Genomic DNA, 19,119 nt, shown 5'->3' on the forward strand with positions numbered 1-19,119 from the left:
TGATTAATAGGGGGATCAGGGGCTATGGGGAGAAGGCAGGAGAATGGGGATGAGGAAAATATCAGCCATGATTGAATGGCAGAGCAGACTCGATGGACCAAATGGCCTAATTCTGCTCCTATGTCTTATGGGTTTATGGACTGAGAACAGCTTATTTCTAAAGGCTGAATAGCAAAGAATGTTTCAGAAGTTTCAAACAGGAAATCAAAACTTACTGCTTCTTTCTGATTTGCCTCCCACAAGTGGTAAGAGCTTGACAAGCATCCATGACTGGAAGATTCTTCAAACATTGCTACAGCCTGCTTCTGTTTCTCTTCATCCTAAAGTCAAGTAAGAACTCAGGTAAATATTAAAAATGTACTGTGCGTTAATAACAGCGAGTTATGCAGCAACACTTCCCAAAGCAGTTCACGAGTGATTTAAAAAATGACACCAAGCCACATCAAGACAAATAACTAAAAGTTTGGTTATAGTAATAGGTTTTAAGGAAAATCTGAAAAGGGAGAAGCAGAAGGGCTAAGGGAGGGTATTCCAGAGCTTGATGTCAAAGCAGCTAAAGATTCAGCTGTCAAAATGGAACAAATAAAAATGGAGAATTTACAGAGGCCTGAATTGGAGGAATGCAGAGGTGCAAGAGGGTTGTAGGGCTGGAAGTGGGACCCAAGTGGAATTAAGTGTGATTGGAAATTTATTTACCATGATACGAACCTCAAAGAGACTGAGAACTTTGGCCAAACAGTAAGTTATTGATGCTTTCTTAGCCTAGAAAATGAAAAACAAACGTAATTAGAAAAAATACAACCAATTTTGTCACAAAGAATTCAGTGCACAGGCTCAATAGGTTATGAATAGAAACATAGAAAATAGGAGCAGGAGTAAATCTACTCTGCCATTCAATGCGATCATGGATTATTCACTATTTCAACACCATGCTCCCGCTCTCTCTTCATTCCCCTTAATGCCTTTAGTGTCGCAAAATCTACTCTTTCTTAAATATATTCAGTGACTTGGTCTTCAGCCTAGTGTGGTAGATAATTTTACAGGTTCACCCTCGGAGTGACGAGGTTTCTCCTCATCTCAGTCCTAAATGGCCTACACAGTATCCTGAGACTGTGCCCCCCCCAGCAAAAAGAAACTTCATCCCTTATCCAGTCTGACTAGCTGTGTCAGAATTTTATACATTTTAATTAGATCCACTTTTATTCTTCTCAATTCCAGGCATCAGTATGGTGAACCTTTGCTGCACTCACTCTATGGCAAGCATATCCTTTCTTGGATAAGACTAAAACTGTGCAAAATACTCCGGGTGTGGTCTCAACAGGGCCCTGTACAGGTGCAGGAAGACATCCTCGATCCTGGACTCAAATCCTCTTGCAATGGAGTTCAACCTACTATTTGTCTTCTGTAGGATCTCTTATTTTCAAATAAAAGAGATAGGGTTTGGTGGTAGTTTGAGTTTTATGGCAAAAACTTAGTACACTTTCAAATACAAAAAAAAAAGAAACAAAAGCTCATCAGGGCATAAGGAAGAAAACAATGGAAAGAGAACAAAGGCGTAGAGTGGGCAGTATGTACACCAGTAACTTTATGCCTGCACGGTTTGATACCGCGTCCCCCTCTCTGCTCCCTATTGGCATACAAGTTTTGAATTGTGAGTTCTGAATAGTGGTCCTTACCATCACTCACATTGGTATTTTAGCTTACTGGCTGTAATTACTTAGTTACATTTCTACACATTTGTAGCCTAGATTCTGAAAAGCTGATGTGTTTCTGCCGCATACTTTCCCAAAGCTACAATATTTTCAAAACTTGGTTTTAATATTTCCCTACATCTTCCGAACTGCTTAATGCACCTGCTTGCTTGCAGTGACTGATTTACAGAGGGCACCTCGGTCCTTTGGTACATCAACATTTCCCAATCCGCAGACACCAAAATACTGGCCAAAATCCTAGCCAAAAGGCTAGAAGACTGTGTACCCGAAGTGGTCGCAGAGGACCAGACGGGCTTCGTCAAAGGTAGACAGCTTACCTCGAACATCAGGCGCCTGCTGAAAGTGATAATGACCCCCTCCGGGGAGAGAACACAAGAGGTGATCGTCTCCCTGGACGCAGAAAAGGCCTTCGACAGAGTCGAATGGAAATACCTCCGAGGTACTGAAGCGGTTCGGGCTTGGAACAGGGTTCACCGCTTGGGTAAAGCTCATATACAATGCTCCCATGGCGAGCGTACGGACCAACAATACCAACTCCCAATACTTCCAGCTGCACAGGGGCACCAGACAAGGATGCCCACTGTCCCCGCTGCTGTTCACACTAGCAATCGAACCGCTAGCAATCGCTCTCAGGGCAGCAAACAATTGGAGGGGGATCCGAAGGGGAGGCAGAGAGCACAGAGTCTCACTCTATGCAGATGACCTGCTCCTCTACATCTCGGACCCACAGAGCAGCATGGACGGAATCATTGCGCTCCTGAAAGTGTTTGGGGGGGGGGGGGGGGGGGGAGAGAGAGGAAAGAGAGCACTAAAGGGGCTGCCGTTCAAACAAGCCCGACACAAATTTCGCTACCTGGGGATCCAAATAGCCCATGACTGGAAAGGGATCCACAAATGGAACCTCACCAGTCTGACGGAGGAAGTAAAAAAGGACCTGCAAAGATGGAACACACTCCCACTCTCCCTCGCGGGGAAGAGTCCAGACGATCAAAATGAACGTACTGCCCAGGTTCCTCTTCCTGTTTAGATCCATTCCGATCTACATCCCCAAGGCCTTTTTCAAAGCGCTGGACAATCTAACCATGCCGTTCGTATGGGGGGGGGGAGGGGGGGGGGAAGAGAGAATGCTAGGATCCCAAAGAAGGTCCTAGAAAAAACAAAATCCAGTGGGGGGCTAGCCCTCCCAAACCTACAATTCTACCACTGGGCAGCAACAGCCAAGCGAGTAAGGGGATGGATCCAGGAGCCAGAGGCCGAGTGGGTGCGGGCGGAGGAGGCCTCCTGCATGGGGACCTCCCTCCGGGCCCTCACCGCGGCAGCACTCCTATCCCCACCCAAAAAACACTCCAGCAGCCCAGTGGTGACAGCCACCCTCCAATCCTGGAACCAACAGCAGCAATTTGGCCTGACCATAATGTCGGACAAGGCTCCCATCTGCAACAACCATAGGTTCACACCAGCACTGACTGACGCCACCTTCAAAAGGTGGAGGCAGGACGGAGGGACACTGACAGTCAGGACCTATACACGGACGGCAGGATCGCAACACTGGACGAACTGACAGTGAAATTTCGGCTAGCCGGGGGAACGAGCTACGGTATCTGCAGCTCAAAAACTTCTTACGAAAGGAGACAAGGACGTACCCACAACCTCCACGACAGACACTACTGGAAGATCTACTGGACGCAAGTATCCTAGATAAAGGGAACTGTAGCAACATGTATAACCGACTGGTAGAAAGGGCTGACACCGTACTGGATGCAACAAGAAAGAAATGGGAGGATGACCTGGGGATTGAGATAGGGTGGGGATTCTGGAGCGAAGGACTGCATAGGGTCAACTCCACCTTCATGTGCGCAAGGCTCAGCCTGACGCAACTAAAAGTGGTACATAGAGCCCACTTAACAAGAAACCGTATGAGTAGGTTCTTCCCGGAGGTGGAGGACAGATGTGAACGGTGCCAAAGAGGCCCGGCCAACCACGCCCACATGTTCTGGTCTTGCCCCAGACTTGTGGAGTACTGGACAGCCTTCTTCGAGGCTATGTCCAAAGTGGTGGGGGTGAGGTTGGAGCCATGCCCGATAGTGGCGGTCTTCGGGGTTTCCGACCAGCCAGATCTATTCCTGGGGAGGAGGGCGGATGCCCTTGCCTTTGCCTCCCTGATCGCCCGCCGTAGAATCCTGTTTGGCTGGCGGTCAGCAGCAACACCCAGAGCTGCAGACTAGCTGTCCGACCTCTCGGAATCTCTCCAAATGGAAAAAATCAAATCAGCAATCCAAGGGTCCGACGACGGCTTCCACAGAACGTGGAAGCCATTCATGCAATTGTTCCGGGACCTGTTTGTGGCCAACGAACAAGAGGAAGAATAGTCGGGTGGCCAAGAATCAGGGGAAAATGGACGGGAATCGGGGGAAGGTAGCCGGGGGGGCTATGGGTTCGTTATGGGGGTTTGCTCTCATGATTTTATGCTTATTTATTTTTCTTGTTAATTTATTGTTTTTGTATTGGAGGGGAGGGGTTACTGTTTTTCTCTGTTGTGATCAAATTTGCTGTTGAAAACTTGAATAAAAATTATTCCAAAAAAAAGGGAAGGACAAAGCCGCAAGCGACAGTCTGATGGCAAGCTAAGGCCCAAAACCAAATTGTAAATAAATGCCTATAAACATGTGCCTCGGCCATATTGGGGAATGTAAAATATGTATGCCGGTTAAAGGGGGTGGCCACAGTTGTTATTATGAAGATGCTTGCCTGTAAATATACATGTTAATCTTTGCGTGTTTTTTTTTTCTAATAATTTGTTGGATATAAAATATGAAAACTCAATAAAAAACATTTCCAAAAAAAAAACATTTCCCAATCCATCACACTTAAATAATACTCTGTCATTGTTTTCCGTACTGAAGTGGATATTTTCACATTTATCCATGTTATACTGTATCAACCATGTATTTGTCCACTCATTCAACTAGTCTAGATCACCTTGAAATCTCACCCCTCTCATTTCCACTTAGTTTTGTGAGAGGAGCAAACTTGGAAATATTACATTTGGTTTCCTCATCCAAGCATTGATCCCTGCAGTACTCCACTAGTCACCACCTGACACTCTGAAAATGACCCATTTTTTCCTACTCTCTGGGTTTCATGTGTGCTAGCCAATTCTCAATCCATGCTAATAAATCACCCTCAATCCCACATGTGCATTAGTTTTGAACACTATCTTCTTACGTGGGACATTTATCAAAAGCCTTTCAAAAATCCAAATACACCACTTCCATTGGTTCTCCCTCATCTATTCTACTAGTTAGGTCCTCAAAAAACACCAGGTTTGTCAAATATAATTTCCCTTTCATAAATCAATGTTGCCTTTTTCTAATTCCGTTGATATATTTGAAGTGTCCTACCATCACATCCGTTATAACTAGCATAGACTTGAAGCATATTCCCTACTACTGATATTAGGCCAACTGGTCTGTAATTCCATTTTTTCTTCCTCTCTCTTCTTTTTATTAAAAAAGTGGGTTACATTTGCCACCCTCCAATCTACCAGGATGGTTCCAGAATTTTGGAAGATGACAACTACACACCCACTATTTCCATGGTCACCTGCTTTAGTATCCTGGGATGTAGATTATCAGGCCGAGGGGATTTACTGGCTTTGAATCCCATCAATTTATTCAGCACTACTTTTAAAAGAAACTAATACTTATGACCTTCAATTCTGCCCCATGAGACCCTTGGTTTTGTACCATTTCTGTGAAGTTATTTGTGGCATCTCCTATGAAGATAGAACTAATGGAAGAGTAGATTTTATTTTTCATATTTTGGGGGAATATTGTCTTATTCTGTGAAGCTTTGTGCATATGAAAATTATTTCAGTAAACTGGGAGGGAGGCGGTGGCGCTGTGGCTGGACATGTAATCCAGAGATACAAGATAATGCTCTGGAGACCCAGGTACAAATCCGAACACAGCAGATGGTGGAATTTAAATTCAATAACTTCTGGAGTCTAAAGATGACCATTGTCGATTATCACAAAAACCCAACTGGTTCACTAATGTTTTTCAAGGAAGGAAACTTGCCGTCCTGACTCCAGACCCACAGCAATGTGGTTGACTTGTAAATGTCCTCTGAAATGGCTGAGCAAGCCACTCAGTTGTACCTAACCGCTATGAAGAAAACAAAAAGTTATGAAACCAGACTTCTGGTGTGCACCATGGAGTGAGTGGTCACACACACGGAGGCTCCTGCTAAGATCACAGAAAAGAGCTCTTTTTTAAGCAATATGGAGTGGAATTTTTATGAAAAAGTATAGATGAATGTTGGAGGAGTACTTTCCCCCAGGAATGATATGTTTCTTGGTTTCTAGTCCCGCAGAAACAGTGTAGGATTTGGCTGGGGCTGCAGCAGAGAGACAAAAGCCTATTCAGCATGCAGGTGGGGGAAGGGCTGTGTTAGAGGCTTCAAGCTGACCTGAGGGCCCTTATGAAAGCTGGATTCTAGCAGCAGAGGAAACAACTGGAAAAGATCTCACCAAGGGCTCTTTTAAGGGCCCGCAACGGCACTGATTTGATTTTTCCCCAGGTGAGAGGCAAAAAGGACAAGATGGCGGCGGGCGGGGAACCGGCAGCGTGGCAGCAGTGGGCGAGGGAGCAGCAGGAGCTGCTGCTGCGCTCCTTCCAGGAACTAAAAGCTGAGATCCTGGAGCTATTGAGGGCATCGCTGGACAGGCTTGGGACGACTCAGACTGCGGAGATTCGGGAGCTGCAGCAAAAGGCTTCGGAGAACGAGGACGAACTCCTCGGCCTGGCGGTGAAGGTGGAGTCGCACAAGGCGCTTCACAAGAAATGGTTGGCAAGGATGGAGGAGATGGAGAACCGTTCCCGCCGGACGAATCTGCTGATTTTGGGCCTCCCGGAGGGGCTGGAAGGTTCGGATTTGGGGGCCCCGCCCTGGAGAAGCAGGAGGCGGGGTCGGCATTAGGGGAATGGTTGGGGGCCACTGGGGAGGGTAATTGGGGTGGCGGGAGCAGTCGGGGTCAGCTGACTTACGGAAGTACAATGACCGGAGTTACACAGCTAGGGGGAGGCCCTAGCTGGGGGAGGAAATACCTGGTTGCTGCTGGAATGCCCAAGAAGGAGCTGGAGCGTGCAGAGAGGATCAGGATGGCGGTCTGTCGCTGTGAGGAATGGGCTGAGCGGGGGGGCGCGGGCACGTGGCAGACTACGGAAGGGTGATGGCTAGTCGACGGGGGCAGGTGGCCCTCCGATCCGGCTGATCACCTGGAATGTGAGGGGACTGAATGGGCCGGTCAAACGGTCCCACGTGTTCGCGCACCTGAGGGGGCTGAAGGCGCACGTGGCTATGCTTCAGGAGACGCACCTGAAGGTGGCGGATCAGGTCAGGTTGAGGAAGGGGTGGGTGGGCCAAGTGTTTCATTCGGGGCTGGATGCAAAAAACCAGGGGGGGGGGGGTGGCGATCCTGGTGGGGAAGAGGGTGTTGTTTGAGGCGTCGAGTGTGGTGGCAGACAGCGGCGGGAGGTACGTGATGGTGAGCAGCAAGCTGCAAAGGGAGCGGGTGGTGCTGGTCAATGTATATGCCCCGAATTGGGATGATGCGGGTTTCATGTTGGGCCGGATTCCAGATTTGGAGGTGGGGGGCCAGATAATATTTGGGGGGGGGGGGGTACCTGGTTGCTGCTGGAATGCCCAAGAAGGAGCTGGAGCGTGCAGAGAGGATCAGGATGGGATTTCAACACGGTGCTGGATCCGCCACTGGATCGATCCAGTTCCAGGACGGGTAGGAGGCCTGCGGCGGCTAAGGTGCTGAGGGGGTTTATGGACCAGATGGGAGGGGTGGATCCTTGGAGGTTCGCGAGGCCAGGGAATTTTCATACTTCTCCCATGTGCATAAGGCCTACTCTCGGATCGACTTCTTTGTCTTGAGTAGGGCGCTGATTGTGGGGGTAGTAGACGCTGAGTACTCGGCGATAGCCATTTCTGACCATGCCCCGCATTGGGTGGACCTCAAGCTGGGGGAGGAGAGGGACCAGCGCCCGCTGTGGCGTTTGGAGGTGGGGCTGCTGGCGGACGAGGATGTGAGGGGGCAGGTTCGAGGATGCATCGAGAGGTACCTGGAGGCCAACGATAATGGGGAGGTCCAAGTGGGGACGGTCTGGGAGGCGCTGAAGGCGGTGGTTCGGGGGGAGTTGATCTCCATTCGGTCCCACAGGGAGAGAGGGGAGCAGAGAGAAAGGGAGAGATTGGTGGGAGAGATGGTGAGGGTGGACAGGAGGTACGCGGAGGAGGGATTGCTGAGGGAGCGGCGCAGCCTTCGTGCTGAGTTCGACTTGTTGACCACCAGAAAGGCGGAGGCTCAATGGAGAAAGGCTCAGGGTGCGGTGTACGAGCATGGGGAGAAGGTAAGTAGGATGCTGGCACACCAGCTCCGTAAGCGGGATGCGGCTAGGGAGATTGGTGGAGTTAAGGACCGGGGAGGAAATGTGGTGCGGAGGTGGGTAGGCATTAATGGGGTCTTCAGTGACTTTTACGAGAGACTATTTTGGTCCGAACCTCCAATGGAGGGGGGGGGGATGGGGCGCTTTTTGGACCGGCTGAGATTCCAGAGGGTGGAGGGGTGGACGGGTGGAGGGTCTGGTGGCGCCAGTTGAGCTTGAGGAGCTGGTTAAAGGGATAAGGAACATGCAGTCGGGGAAGGCGCCGGATGGGTTCCCGGTTGAATTTTATAAGGCGTATGCAGACCTGCTGGGCCCCCTGTTGGTTAGGACCTTCAACAAGGCGAGGGAGGGGGGGGGGGGGGGGGGGGGGGGGGGGGGGGCTTTGCCCCTGACGATGTCTCGGGCGCTGATCTCCTTGATCCTTAAGCGAGACAGGGATCCCCTGCAGTGTGGGTCATACAGGCCGATCTCACTCCTGAATGTGGACGCCAAGTTGTTGGCAAAGATCTTAGCCACGAGGATAGAAGATTGTGTGCCGCAGGTTATCCACGAGTATCAAACGGGGTTTGTGAAGGGGAGGCAGCTGAACACTAATATACGGAGGCTCTTGAACGTTATTATGATGCCGACGGTGAAAGGAGGCGGAGATAGATGGTGGTGCTAGATGCGGAGAAGATCTTTGCTAGGGTCGAGTGGGGGTACTTGTGGGAGGTGCTGGAAAGGTTCGGGTTTGGGGAGGGGTTTGTCAGTTGGGTGAGGCTGTTGTACGAGGCCCCGATGGCGAGTGTGGCCACGAATAAGAGGTCGGAGTATTTTCGACTATACCGAGGGACGAGGCAGGGGTGAGCCCTGTCCCCCCCTACATTTTGCACTGGCAATTGAACCCTTGGCTATGGCGATGAGGGAGTCGGGGGATTGGAGGGGGCTGGTACAGGGTGGGGAGGAGCACCGAGTGTCGCTCTATGCGGATGACCTATTGTTGTATGTGGCGGATCCAGTGGGGGGAATGCTGGTGGTGATGGGGATTCTCCGGGAATTTGAGGATTTCTCAGGGTATAAGCTTAACTTTGGGAAAAGCGAGTTGTTTGTGGTACACCCAGGGACCAGGAGGGGGGGATTGGGAGGCTCCCACTGAAAAGGGCAGAGAGGAGCTTCAGGTACTTGGGGGTTCAGGTGGCCAGGAGCTGGGGGGTCTTGCATAAGCTAAACCTCACAAGGCTGGTGGAGCAAATGGAGGCGTTTAAGAGGTGGGACATTCTGCCGCTGTCTTTGGCGGGTAGGGTGCAGTCATTCAAGATGACGGTGCTCCCGAGGTTTCTGTTCCTGTTCCAGTGCCTCCCCATCCTTATCCCGAAGGCCTTTTTCAGGCGGGTTAACAGGAGCATTACGGGGTTTGTGTGTGGACACACGGGACTCCAAGGGTGAGTCGGGTGTTCTTGGAGCGGGGCAGGGATGGGGGGGGGGGGCCCTGGCATTGCCCAACCTCTGGGTATTATTGGGCTGCCAACGCACCGATGGTGCGTAAGTGGGTAATGGACGGGGAGGGGGCAGCATGGAAGAGGCTGGAGATGGCATCCTGTGTGGGTACAAGCCTGGAAGCGCTTGCAATGGCGCTGCTGCCGCTCCCTCCGACGAGGTATACCACGAGCCTGGTGGTGGCAGCTACCCTCAAGATTTGGGGGCAATGGAGGCGACACAAGGGTGAGGTGGGGGCCATCGATGGGGTCCCCGATACGGGGAACCACCGGTTTGTTCCGGGGAGAATTGATGGCGGGTTCCTGAGTTGGCACAGGGCAGGTGTCAGGAGGCTGGGGGACCAGTTCATAGACGGGAAGTTTGCGAGCCTGGGTGAGCTGGAAGGGAAGTTCAGGCTCCCCCTGGGGAACACCTTTAGGTACATGCAAGTAAGGGTGTTTGTCAGGCGGCAGGTGGCGTGGTTCCCCCTGCTGAGGACAGGGTGCTCTCGGGGGTATGTGTTGGAGAGGGGAGGATCTCGGAAGTGTACCAGGTGATGCAGGAGGTAGACGAGGCCTCGGTGGAGGAGCTGAAAGATAAATGGGAGGAGGAGCTGGGTGAGGAGATTGAGGAGGGGACGTGGGCGGATGCCCTAGAAAGGGTGAACTCCTCCTCTTCGTGTGCAAGGCTTAGCCTCATACAGTTTAAGGTACTGCATAGGGCTCATATGACTGGGACAAGGATGAGCCGGTTTTTTGGGACCGAGGACAGGTGTATTTGGTGCTCAGGGAGCCCAGCAAACCATGTCCACATGTTCTGGGCATGCCCAGCGCTGGGGGAATTTTGGAAGGGTGTAGCAAGGACGATATCGAGGGTGGTAGGATCCAGGGTCAATCCAGGCTGGGGACTCGCAATATTTGGGGTTGCAGTGGAGCCGGGAGTGCAGGAGGAGAAAGAGGCCGGTGTTCTGGCCTATGCGTCCCTAGTAGCCCGGCGGAGGATTCTTCTTCAGTGGAAGGATGCGAGGCCCCCCAAGCGTGGAGGCCTGGGTCAACGATATGGCGGGGTTTATTAAATTGGAGAGGGTGAAATTTGCCCTAAGGGGGTCAGTGCAGGGGTTTTTCAGGAGATGGCAACCATTCCTAGATCTCCTGACAGAACGGTGGAAACAAAAGGTCAGCAGCAGCAGCAGCCTGCAAGGGGGGGGTTGTTGTTGTTGTCTCTTTGTTTTTGTTTTGGGTTGACTATCTGCTTTTTGCCAACGACGGGCATTCATTTATTGTTTCTCTTTTGTATTTACGGCGGGGGCGTGCGTTCTGTTTTTTGTTCTTAGAATTTTGTTATTGTTTTCTTTTCTGTGAAAATTTGAATAAAAATTATTTATTAAAAAAAAGTTATGACACCAGGTAGCCCATCCAGCATCAACCTAGGCATCGGAAGAATAACAGCAAAGCCAGCCCTGTCAACCTAAGTCCTCCTTATTAACATCTGGGGGCTTGTACCAAAATTGGGAGAGCTGTCTCAAGTAACAACTTGACAGAGAAACATAGAATAGTGTGGGCCATTCAGTTCTACAAGCCTGCTCCGCCATTCATTGTGATCATGGCTAATCATCCAACTCAATAGCCTAATCCTGCTTTCCCCCCATATCCTTTGATTCCCTTCGCCCCAAATCTAACTACTTCTTGAAAACATACAATGTTTTGGCCTCAACTACTTCCTGTGGTAATGAATTCCACAGGCTCACCAGTTTCTGGGTGAAGACATTTCTTCTCATCTCTGTCCTATATGGTCTACCCTGTATCCTCAGACTGTGACCCCTGGTTCTGGACACACCCACCATCGGCAACATCCTTTCTGCATCTACCCCGTGCAGTCCTGTTAGAATTTTATAGGTTTCTAGGAGATCCTCCCCATTACTCTTCTGAACTCCAGCGAATACAAACCTAAACGATTCAATCTCTTCTCGTACGTCAGTCTCACCATCCCAAGTATCAGTCTGATAAACCTTCGCTGCACTCCCTCTGGAGCACAAGCATCCTTCATCGGGTAAGGAGACCAAAACTGCACACAATATTACAGGTGCGACCTCACCAAGCAAGACATCCCTCCTCCTGTATGTGAATCCGCTCTCAATGAATGGCAGCATACCGTTGCCTTCTTTACTGCCTGCTGGACCTGCTTGTTTACCTTCAGTGACTGGTGTACGAGGATACCCAGATCTCGTTTCACATTCCCTTCTCTTAATTTATGGCCATTCAGAGAATAGATTGCCTTCTCATTTTTTCTACCAAAGTGGATAACCTCGCATTTATCCAAATTATATGCATCTGCCATTCATTTGCCCACTCACTCAACTTGTCCAAATTACACTGAAGGATCTCTGCATCCTCCTCACAACTCACCCTCCCACCCAACTCGGTGTCATCTGCAAATATGGACACATTACATTTTATTCCCTCATTTAAATTATTAATATAAATTGTGAATAGCTGGGGTTCTAGCACCGACCCCTGCAATACCCCACTAGTCATTGGCTGCCAATTTGAAAAAAAAAAAATTAATTCCTACTGTTTCCTGTCTGTCAACCAGTTTTCTATCCATCTCAATACACTCCCCCAATCCCATGTGCTTTCGTTTTACACGATAATCCCTTATTCTGGACTTTGTCAAAAGCCTTCTGAAAGTCCAAATATACCACATCCACTGGCTCTCCCTCATCAACTCTACCAGTTACATCCTCAAAGAATTCCAGTAGATTTGTCAAGCATGATTTCCCCATCATAAATCCATGCTGACTGTTCAATTCCGCCACTGTTTTCGAAGTGCTCTGCCATAACATTTTTGAAAATGGATTATAGCATTTTCCCCATTGCCGACGTCAGGCTTCCTGGTCTACAATTCCCAGTTTTCTACCCCCTTTTTTAATAGTGGAGTTACATTAGCTACCCTCTAATCTGCAGGAACTCTTCCAGAGTCTATAGAATCCTGGAAGCCGACCACCAATTTCTCGAGCCAATTCGTTAAGTACCCTGGGATGTAGATTATATGAGGATTTATCAGCCTTCAATCTCATCAATTTCCACCTGACCATTTCTCCAATAGTGACCTTTCAGTTCCCTGTTTTCACTAATCCCCTGCGTTCCCCAACATGTTTGGTATACTATTTGTGTCATCATTTGAGAAAACTGAACCGAAGTATGTGTTTAGTTGCTCAGCCACTTCTTTGCCAAAATTATACATTCTCCTGTTTCTGACTGTAAGGGACCTACATTTGTCTTCACTAATCTTTTCCCATCACATACCTAGAGAAACTTTTACAGTCAAGCATGGTGGTGCAATGGTTAGCACTGCTGCTTCACTGCACCAAGGACCCGGGTTCAATCCGGCCACAGATCATTGTCCATGTGGAGTTTGCACACCACAACCCAAAAAGATGTTCAGGATAGGTGAATTGGCCACACTAAATTGCCCCTTAATTGAAAGAAAAAAGATTGGGCACTCTAAATTATGAACAAAAATAAACTCTTACAATTAGTTTTTATGTTCCCTGCAAGCTTGCTCTCGTACTCTATTATCCCCATCTTAATCAATCTCTTGGTCCTTCTTTGTTGAATTCTAAACTGGCCCCAGTCTTCAGACCTGTTATTTTGTCTAGGCCAATTTGTATGCTTCTTCCTTTAATCGAATACCATGTCTAATTTTCCTTGCAAGCCATGGATTGGCCACCTTTTGCATTTTATTTTTGTGCCAGACAGGATTTCTTTTTTTATATATAGAGTACCCAATTCATTTTTTCCAATTAACGGGCAATTTAGTGTTGCCAATCCACCTAGCCTTCACATGGCATAATGTCATGCAGTCTTGAAACTCCATTCTCTCTCCACAGATGCTGTCAGACTTGCTGAGATTGTCCAGCGTTTTCTGTTTCTGTTTCAGATTCCAGCATCTGCACTAGTTTGCTTTTACCATAATGTATAATAGTAGCAGGTTTACTCTAACCAAGGCAAGAAGTGTTTCAGCATCTGTATACTTTTACAGTAAGAAGTCTTACAACACCAGGTTAAAGTCCAACAGGTTTGTTTCAAACACGAGCTTTCGGAGCACTGCTCCTTCCTCATTCCCTGGTGTTGTGAGACTTCTCACTGTGCTCACCCTAGTCCAACGCCGGCATCTCCACATCATGTATACTTTTACATCAGCGGTGATTTAGTCAGCAAGACAACCCAGCTCCCATCAAATTTACTTTTGCAGGTTAAAAAACCTATAACTAATTAAACAGCTCCTGTGTGCCATTTAAAATCTTACAATCAAAAAACTAATTGGCTATGAAACACTTCCGACAGCTTTGGAAAAATTAAACATACAAAATAAACAATTTTGTTTTGTTCTTGAACCAGATGCAGTGATGAAACAACCAATTAATATTAATTCTTACTTTTCCCAAAGTGAATCAAAAGTAATAATTGTGAGAGATTGGAGTCATATACAGACCAGGTAGGATTTGAAATCACTGAATTAGTCCTAATACCATGACCACAAGGCTACTGTAGCCACTTTCCTATTCTTATGAGAGAAAAAGATCTCACAAAAGCACAGGAATAATGGAAAATCATAGTAATAAATATAGTAGAACCCATTTGATTATTTAACAGTTACAAAACAACACGACTTGGTTATTAAATGGAGATTTTCCAGAAGAAAACAAAACAAAGAGCAAATATAATGTTTATCAGTACAAATGCCATGGATCAATCAGAATACCTGATATAAAGTAATGCAAAATATATTCTCAGATTAAATTTACAAAGATAAAACTAAAAATATAAATGAAACTTACAGACTGTATCTGGCATTCACTTTTTAAACTATTGTAGACAACTGCCTTACAGCAACTCCCAGTCAGAGACCAAGGTGGTCTAATGAATAGCCAAATAAAGGGGTTAGCATCAACGTTCATACTTTCAGCCAGACTGAAGAAGTGGGAGGCCTTCAGTCCATTCACTTCAGCACGGCCTTCATCAGAAACAGAAACTGAAAAAAAAGTGCCCACAATTACTAGAAAAGAAATGGCATTTGCATTAGTATATCGTAACTAATCTAATTTTATCACAGGCCATCAAATTAATTTTCCATGGGGCAGCACGGTGCCACAGTGGTTAGCATTGCTGCCGATGGCGCTGAGGACCTGGGTTCAAATCCTGGCCCTGGGTAACTGACCGTGTGGAATTTGCACGTTCTAACGTGTCTGCATGGCTTTCACCCTCACAACCCAAAGATGTGCAGGATAGGCAGATTGGCCATGCTAAATTGCCCCTTAATTGGAAAAAAATAATTGGGTACTCTGAATTTGTTAAAATAAACATTAATTTTCCATATTTAATTTCAAATCCTTTTGAAGAAAACATTCACTTAGTTAAACATTTGAAAATTTAATTAAGTCTAATGTCAGCTCCACCTTGCTAAATTGTATCACTGTAAAAAGTATTTTGTATTAATTCATTCATGCAACCTGGTAGCACTGGCAAGGTCAGCATCTCAGAAAGGGATATAAATCCAGTGTGTGACGTTTCTCCTAATGTTTATATAAATTAGTAAATTCTTGCATTAAATAATTGAGAATGCTAAATTCTTAACATCTAGGAATAGAATCATGCGATAAACTGTCAAGGAAAAGTAGATCGTCCTGTTAAGAGTAGTTTGAACTTTTACCATCTCTTTTAAAGACGACAATGACCATATTTTCCAGAATAATCTCCAATAATGCTATTTTGAAACCAAACAGCATAAAAATTAAATTTGGTTAAGCAATTAATAACTCAATAAGGCAGGTGCTGTTGCTGTCTAGTTCTTTAATTTGTAATTTTTGGCTTTTTTTTAGGCTTTACTCATGATAATATAATTCAAATAAAAGTTGGGAGCAACAAATGAAATGTTAAAGAGCCATGGGTTGTTGACCCCTGTTCTAGACATTGCTCACAATAGGCAACGGTTGTAATGTTTAGGTGTCAAGGTGCAAGGTGTTTAACATGGTCTGTCAACTGAAGTCCACCTTGCCCTGCCAGTCCACCTCCAAATCCTTCTCTTTTTCAGGCAGTTGGTAGGTGGTACATGTGGAGCACACCATTCAGGGGAGATGGCTCTAAATGGCAGCTTAATGATGGGGGCAGGGTGAAGGAGGCATTCTGAAAGTTTGGTTTTATTTAAGCAGTACATAAGATTGCTTAATGCAGCACTTTCAAGCAAAAAAAAACATTGTACAGAACCTAATGGAGACTGCATTCCACTTCCACCCAGGGAAATACAAAAGCAGCTCACCAACGCAGAGCTTTTAAAAACTCTTATACTGGGGGGTCATGTGATGCAAGTGCAGGAACGGCTGTATTTTTGAGAGCTCTGACGCTACTCATTTTTAAAATCCTTTTTTAAAAATCCTGATGCATAGCCCATAATTAATTGGTCCTGATGTGTACAATCTGTGCTATGTTCCTAGAAGATCCTGGTTAAATACTGGCATTGCAGAAGCCAAAGTTAAAATCAAGAAAACCCTTGGTTGATTGAGGTGGCCAGCGATGGCCGAGGTGGGGTCCAGTTCGCAGCGGGCCTACAAAGCAGGGATGCTGTTGAGATGATGGCTGCCATTGTGAGTGAAAGTTGTGGATGACGGTTGCAGCTCCCCAGCACAGATTATTGGGATCACTCTGATGAACTGCAAGATATCCTGAAGGGAATGGATGAAGCGGAGAAGAGAATTCTGTCAGTCGGTAGGGTTGTTTCCTCAGTGGAGGTTCGCCTTCCAAGAAATCCTACTACATGATATGTTGAACATCCTGGGTTTATTCGGGGAGGTGAAGGAGTGATCGCACACCCAGTCTCCCAAAGGGAGCTGGGGATGAATTCCCGGCCCAATGAGAGAATGTGAAGGTTGGGCATTGAGTTTAACAGAGTACAGTATCTGCTATTTTCAAGGCCTGGGGTCATCTTACCCTCAGTGAATGTTGATAACGGTTGGAGGCGGCCGGTCAAGACTGGCTTCGCCGCCTGCCAGGGCCTAGCTTTTTCTTTACCTGGGCTTCGTCACGACATGGCAGAGGTGATGGGGCTTCGATGAAACTCTGGATGGATCCTGGTTGCTGCTTGATGGTCCTGTTATTGCTGTGGCTTTTCCAAACTCGATGGTTGGTTATATTATCCTGCAGGTTGGCCCCGTTGTGATTACATCGCTGATTTTGTTCTTGCCTTTATCCCGTCACAGGTGTACAATATATGAGCACAGAAGTATTTGTCACTCATTATCCCACAGAAATCATGTAGAGTTGGTAATAAGACAGGGGGATTGTGCAGTATTTGCCTAGTTTTGTTTATATTTTATACATGTGCTGTAATCCTTGCTTTTACAATGAGGGAGTACATTTTTGTTCACAGAGAAGATGAGTAGCACCATATCAGGGTGGCAGGTAGATGGTTTGGTGCATAAATGGTTGGTATGACCTTATAAGTCATTACTGAGAATGAGGAAATCCCCCCCCCCCCCCCCCCCCCCCACATTAGAACGATTACTGTCATATTTTTATTTTGGACTTTTGATATTTTGGGATTATGGATTCCTGTCTCTGGTGAAGGTACGGACAGATTTGGTATCCTAGGGAACACTTGGTTTCCTTCTTCCTTCTGTGGTTGCCACTTCTGGTGTTGTTGGAGTAGGGTAGGGGGAAATAGTTATCGGTGCGTGCCCAGACGTGGTCAGTTAAGCCTCAGATATCTTGCCTTTTTTGGGGGTAGCCTATATTTACTCGGCTGTGTGAGGAGTGGCAGTGGTCACTTGTAGGTTACAGGAGTAACTGTTTTACCAAGGTCAGATGGAGGGTATATTGGATGGTGAAGTAGGTCTCCTTTCCTAGTTGTTCCCCTTTAGGGACTACTGGTCTGCTCTCCTTCGAGATATTGTTCCACTGGGCAGGTAATATGTTGGCTGCAAGGCCTGAGTGTGAGTTGGAGTGCTTTGGTTCAGTGTTATTAGAGGCCTTCTCTCGTTTGAGATCTGGCCGGGTGAAGGAGTGTTGTATAGGGACTTCCTGACTGTCATCCTACTGGAGGCTTGAGCTTCCCTGTTGAAGCAGAGTCCTGTTTTTTATGAGACCATGCTGTGCTGTCTTTCGTATCCTTTTGTGATAGTGTACGTTGGTAGACCTTGTTTAACATCTATTGGCTAATCCTGGTGTTCCTCTCTCCAGGACTTCCTTTCTTTATCTGGGTGTGTGCATGGGCGTGCTGCAAGGGTCGTATCCCCTTTCCGTGAAACCCCTTGACGGGTATCTTCTTCTGCTGATCGGAGTTTTCTCAGTGGAGGATGGTTAAAGTCTTTCAGTGTTGATGGGGCCCGAGTGGTGCCTCTGATTTGGCTGGCGAGGAGTGAAGTCTGTTCTGTAGTGGGTCTTGGCATGGTGCAGGTATCCTTGGTTTACTGGCTCCTATGGGCGAACGTGTACACCACCAAGCCATGTCTTGTACTGTGGGTGGTATCCTTTCACTGCCTGATGGTCTTAGGAGAATGAGGTAAGTTTTGAAAATGTAGCTTTGTCTTATGGAGGGAGGTGTGACCATAGGGCATGTGCTCATGACATTATCCTAACACCCTTACACCCTCAGCTCTTTTTTGTACCTCTGCTTTCTGTCATTGTCTGTGGGAAGGGAGACGCCAACCCCAATGTTTACAATCTGAATCAATTTCTGAATATTTGCTGGCCTTCTCTGTGTAAACATGTGGAATAACAATCATCTGTACTGTACTATATGTTGCGGGTTTGTTGCGTCTTGTGGTTATATGTAAAATATCCTTAGATCTAATGCCTTTGCGGATTTTTTAAAATTTATTTTCTTTAGTTTGGGGCTAAAGAATCCATAACTGGCTCCTGCAAAGGTACTGACTGGTCTCGTATCTGAGAAAAATATAATGTGCCATTGGTGCCTCTGGTACGATTTTGTTGGAGACGTACGTATTGGTGCACGCTCAAGCGTGGCGCAGAAGTCTTATCCTATATTCTTGTTGGCTGTATGAACAATCACTACACCTGAAGATGTGCGTCGCTTTACCATGTTTTCATGGCTTTATCCTCTTCTCCCTCATTCTCTAGTTTATCCATTTACTGCCTTTCATTGTGTAAATGGAGGCACTAAGATTAATGATTAAGTTGAGCCAACCGTGCTGCTGTTCTCCAGTTTTTTCTGAATTTACATACACTGATGCATTTACTGTACTGTACCAGTTGAGGATTGTTACATTGTTTGTAAAAATGAAAATCTCTAATAAATATATATTTTTTAAAACTCATTCTTACCTGGAGAGAAAATAGATGCAGAAAAGTATGCAAAAGAATGAGAATCAAATGGCCTCTTTTCAAGAGTAATCATTTAACAGTGTTTTTCAAACTTATTTTCCGGGTCCCACTTTTACCAACTGGCCAACCTTCACGACCCACCATTTCCTCTTACCTTGT

The 19,119-nt window shown here is 46.9% G+C and overlaps 1 protein-coding gene across 2 annotated transcripts in view; it reads right to left on the minus strand.

Moving 5' to 3' along the window:
• The window catches only part of ccnf (cyclin F), an 81,190-nt gene that overhangs the window by 51,593 nt on the left and 10,478 nt on the right, over positions 1 to 19,119 (minus strand). Inside the window, exons 5-7 of one of the 2 annotated variants that reach the window (XM_038820152.1) lie at positions 14,463 to 14,656; positions 709 to 762; positions 216 to 320 (exon numbers count right to left, since the gene is read on the minus strand). In XM_038820152.1, the coding sequence (XP_038676080.1) occupies positions 216 to 320; positions 709 to 762; positions 14,463 to 14,656 (353 nt within the window). Of the gene's footprint in view, positions 1 to 215; positions 321 to 696; positions 763 to 14,462; positions 14,657 to 19,119 lie in introns of both variants that reach the window. The other variant, XM_038820151.1, reaches the window with a different exon arrangement.

Source organism: Scyliorhinus canicula, chromosome 15 (assembly GCF_902713615.1).
Source record: "Scyliorhinus canicula chromosome 15, sScyCan1.1, whole genome shotgun sequence".
Taxonomy (NCBI): Eukaryota; Metazoa; Chordata; class Chondrichthyes; order Carcharhiniformes; family Scyliorhinidae; genus Scyliorhinus; species Scyliorhinus canicula.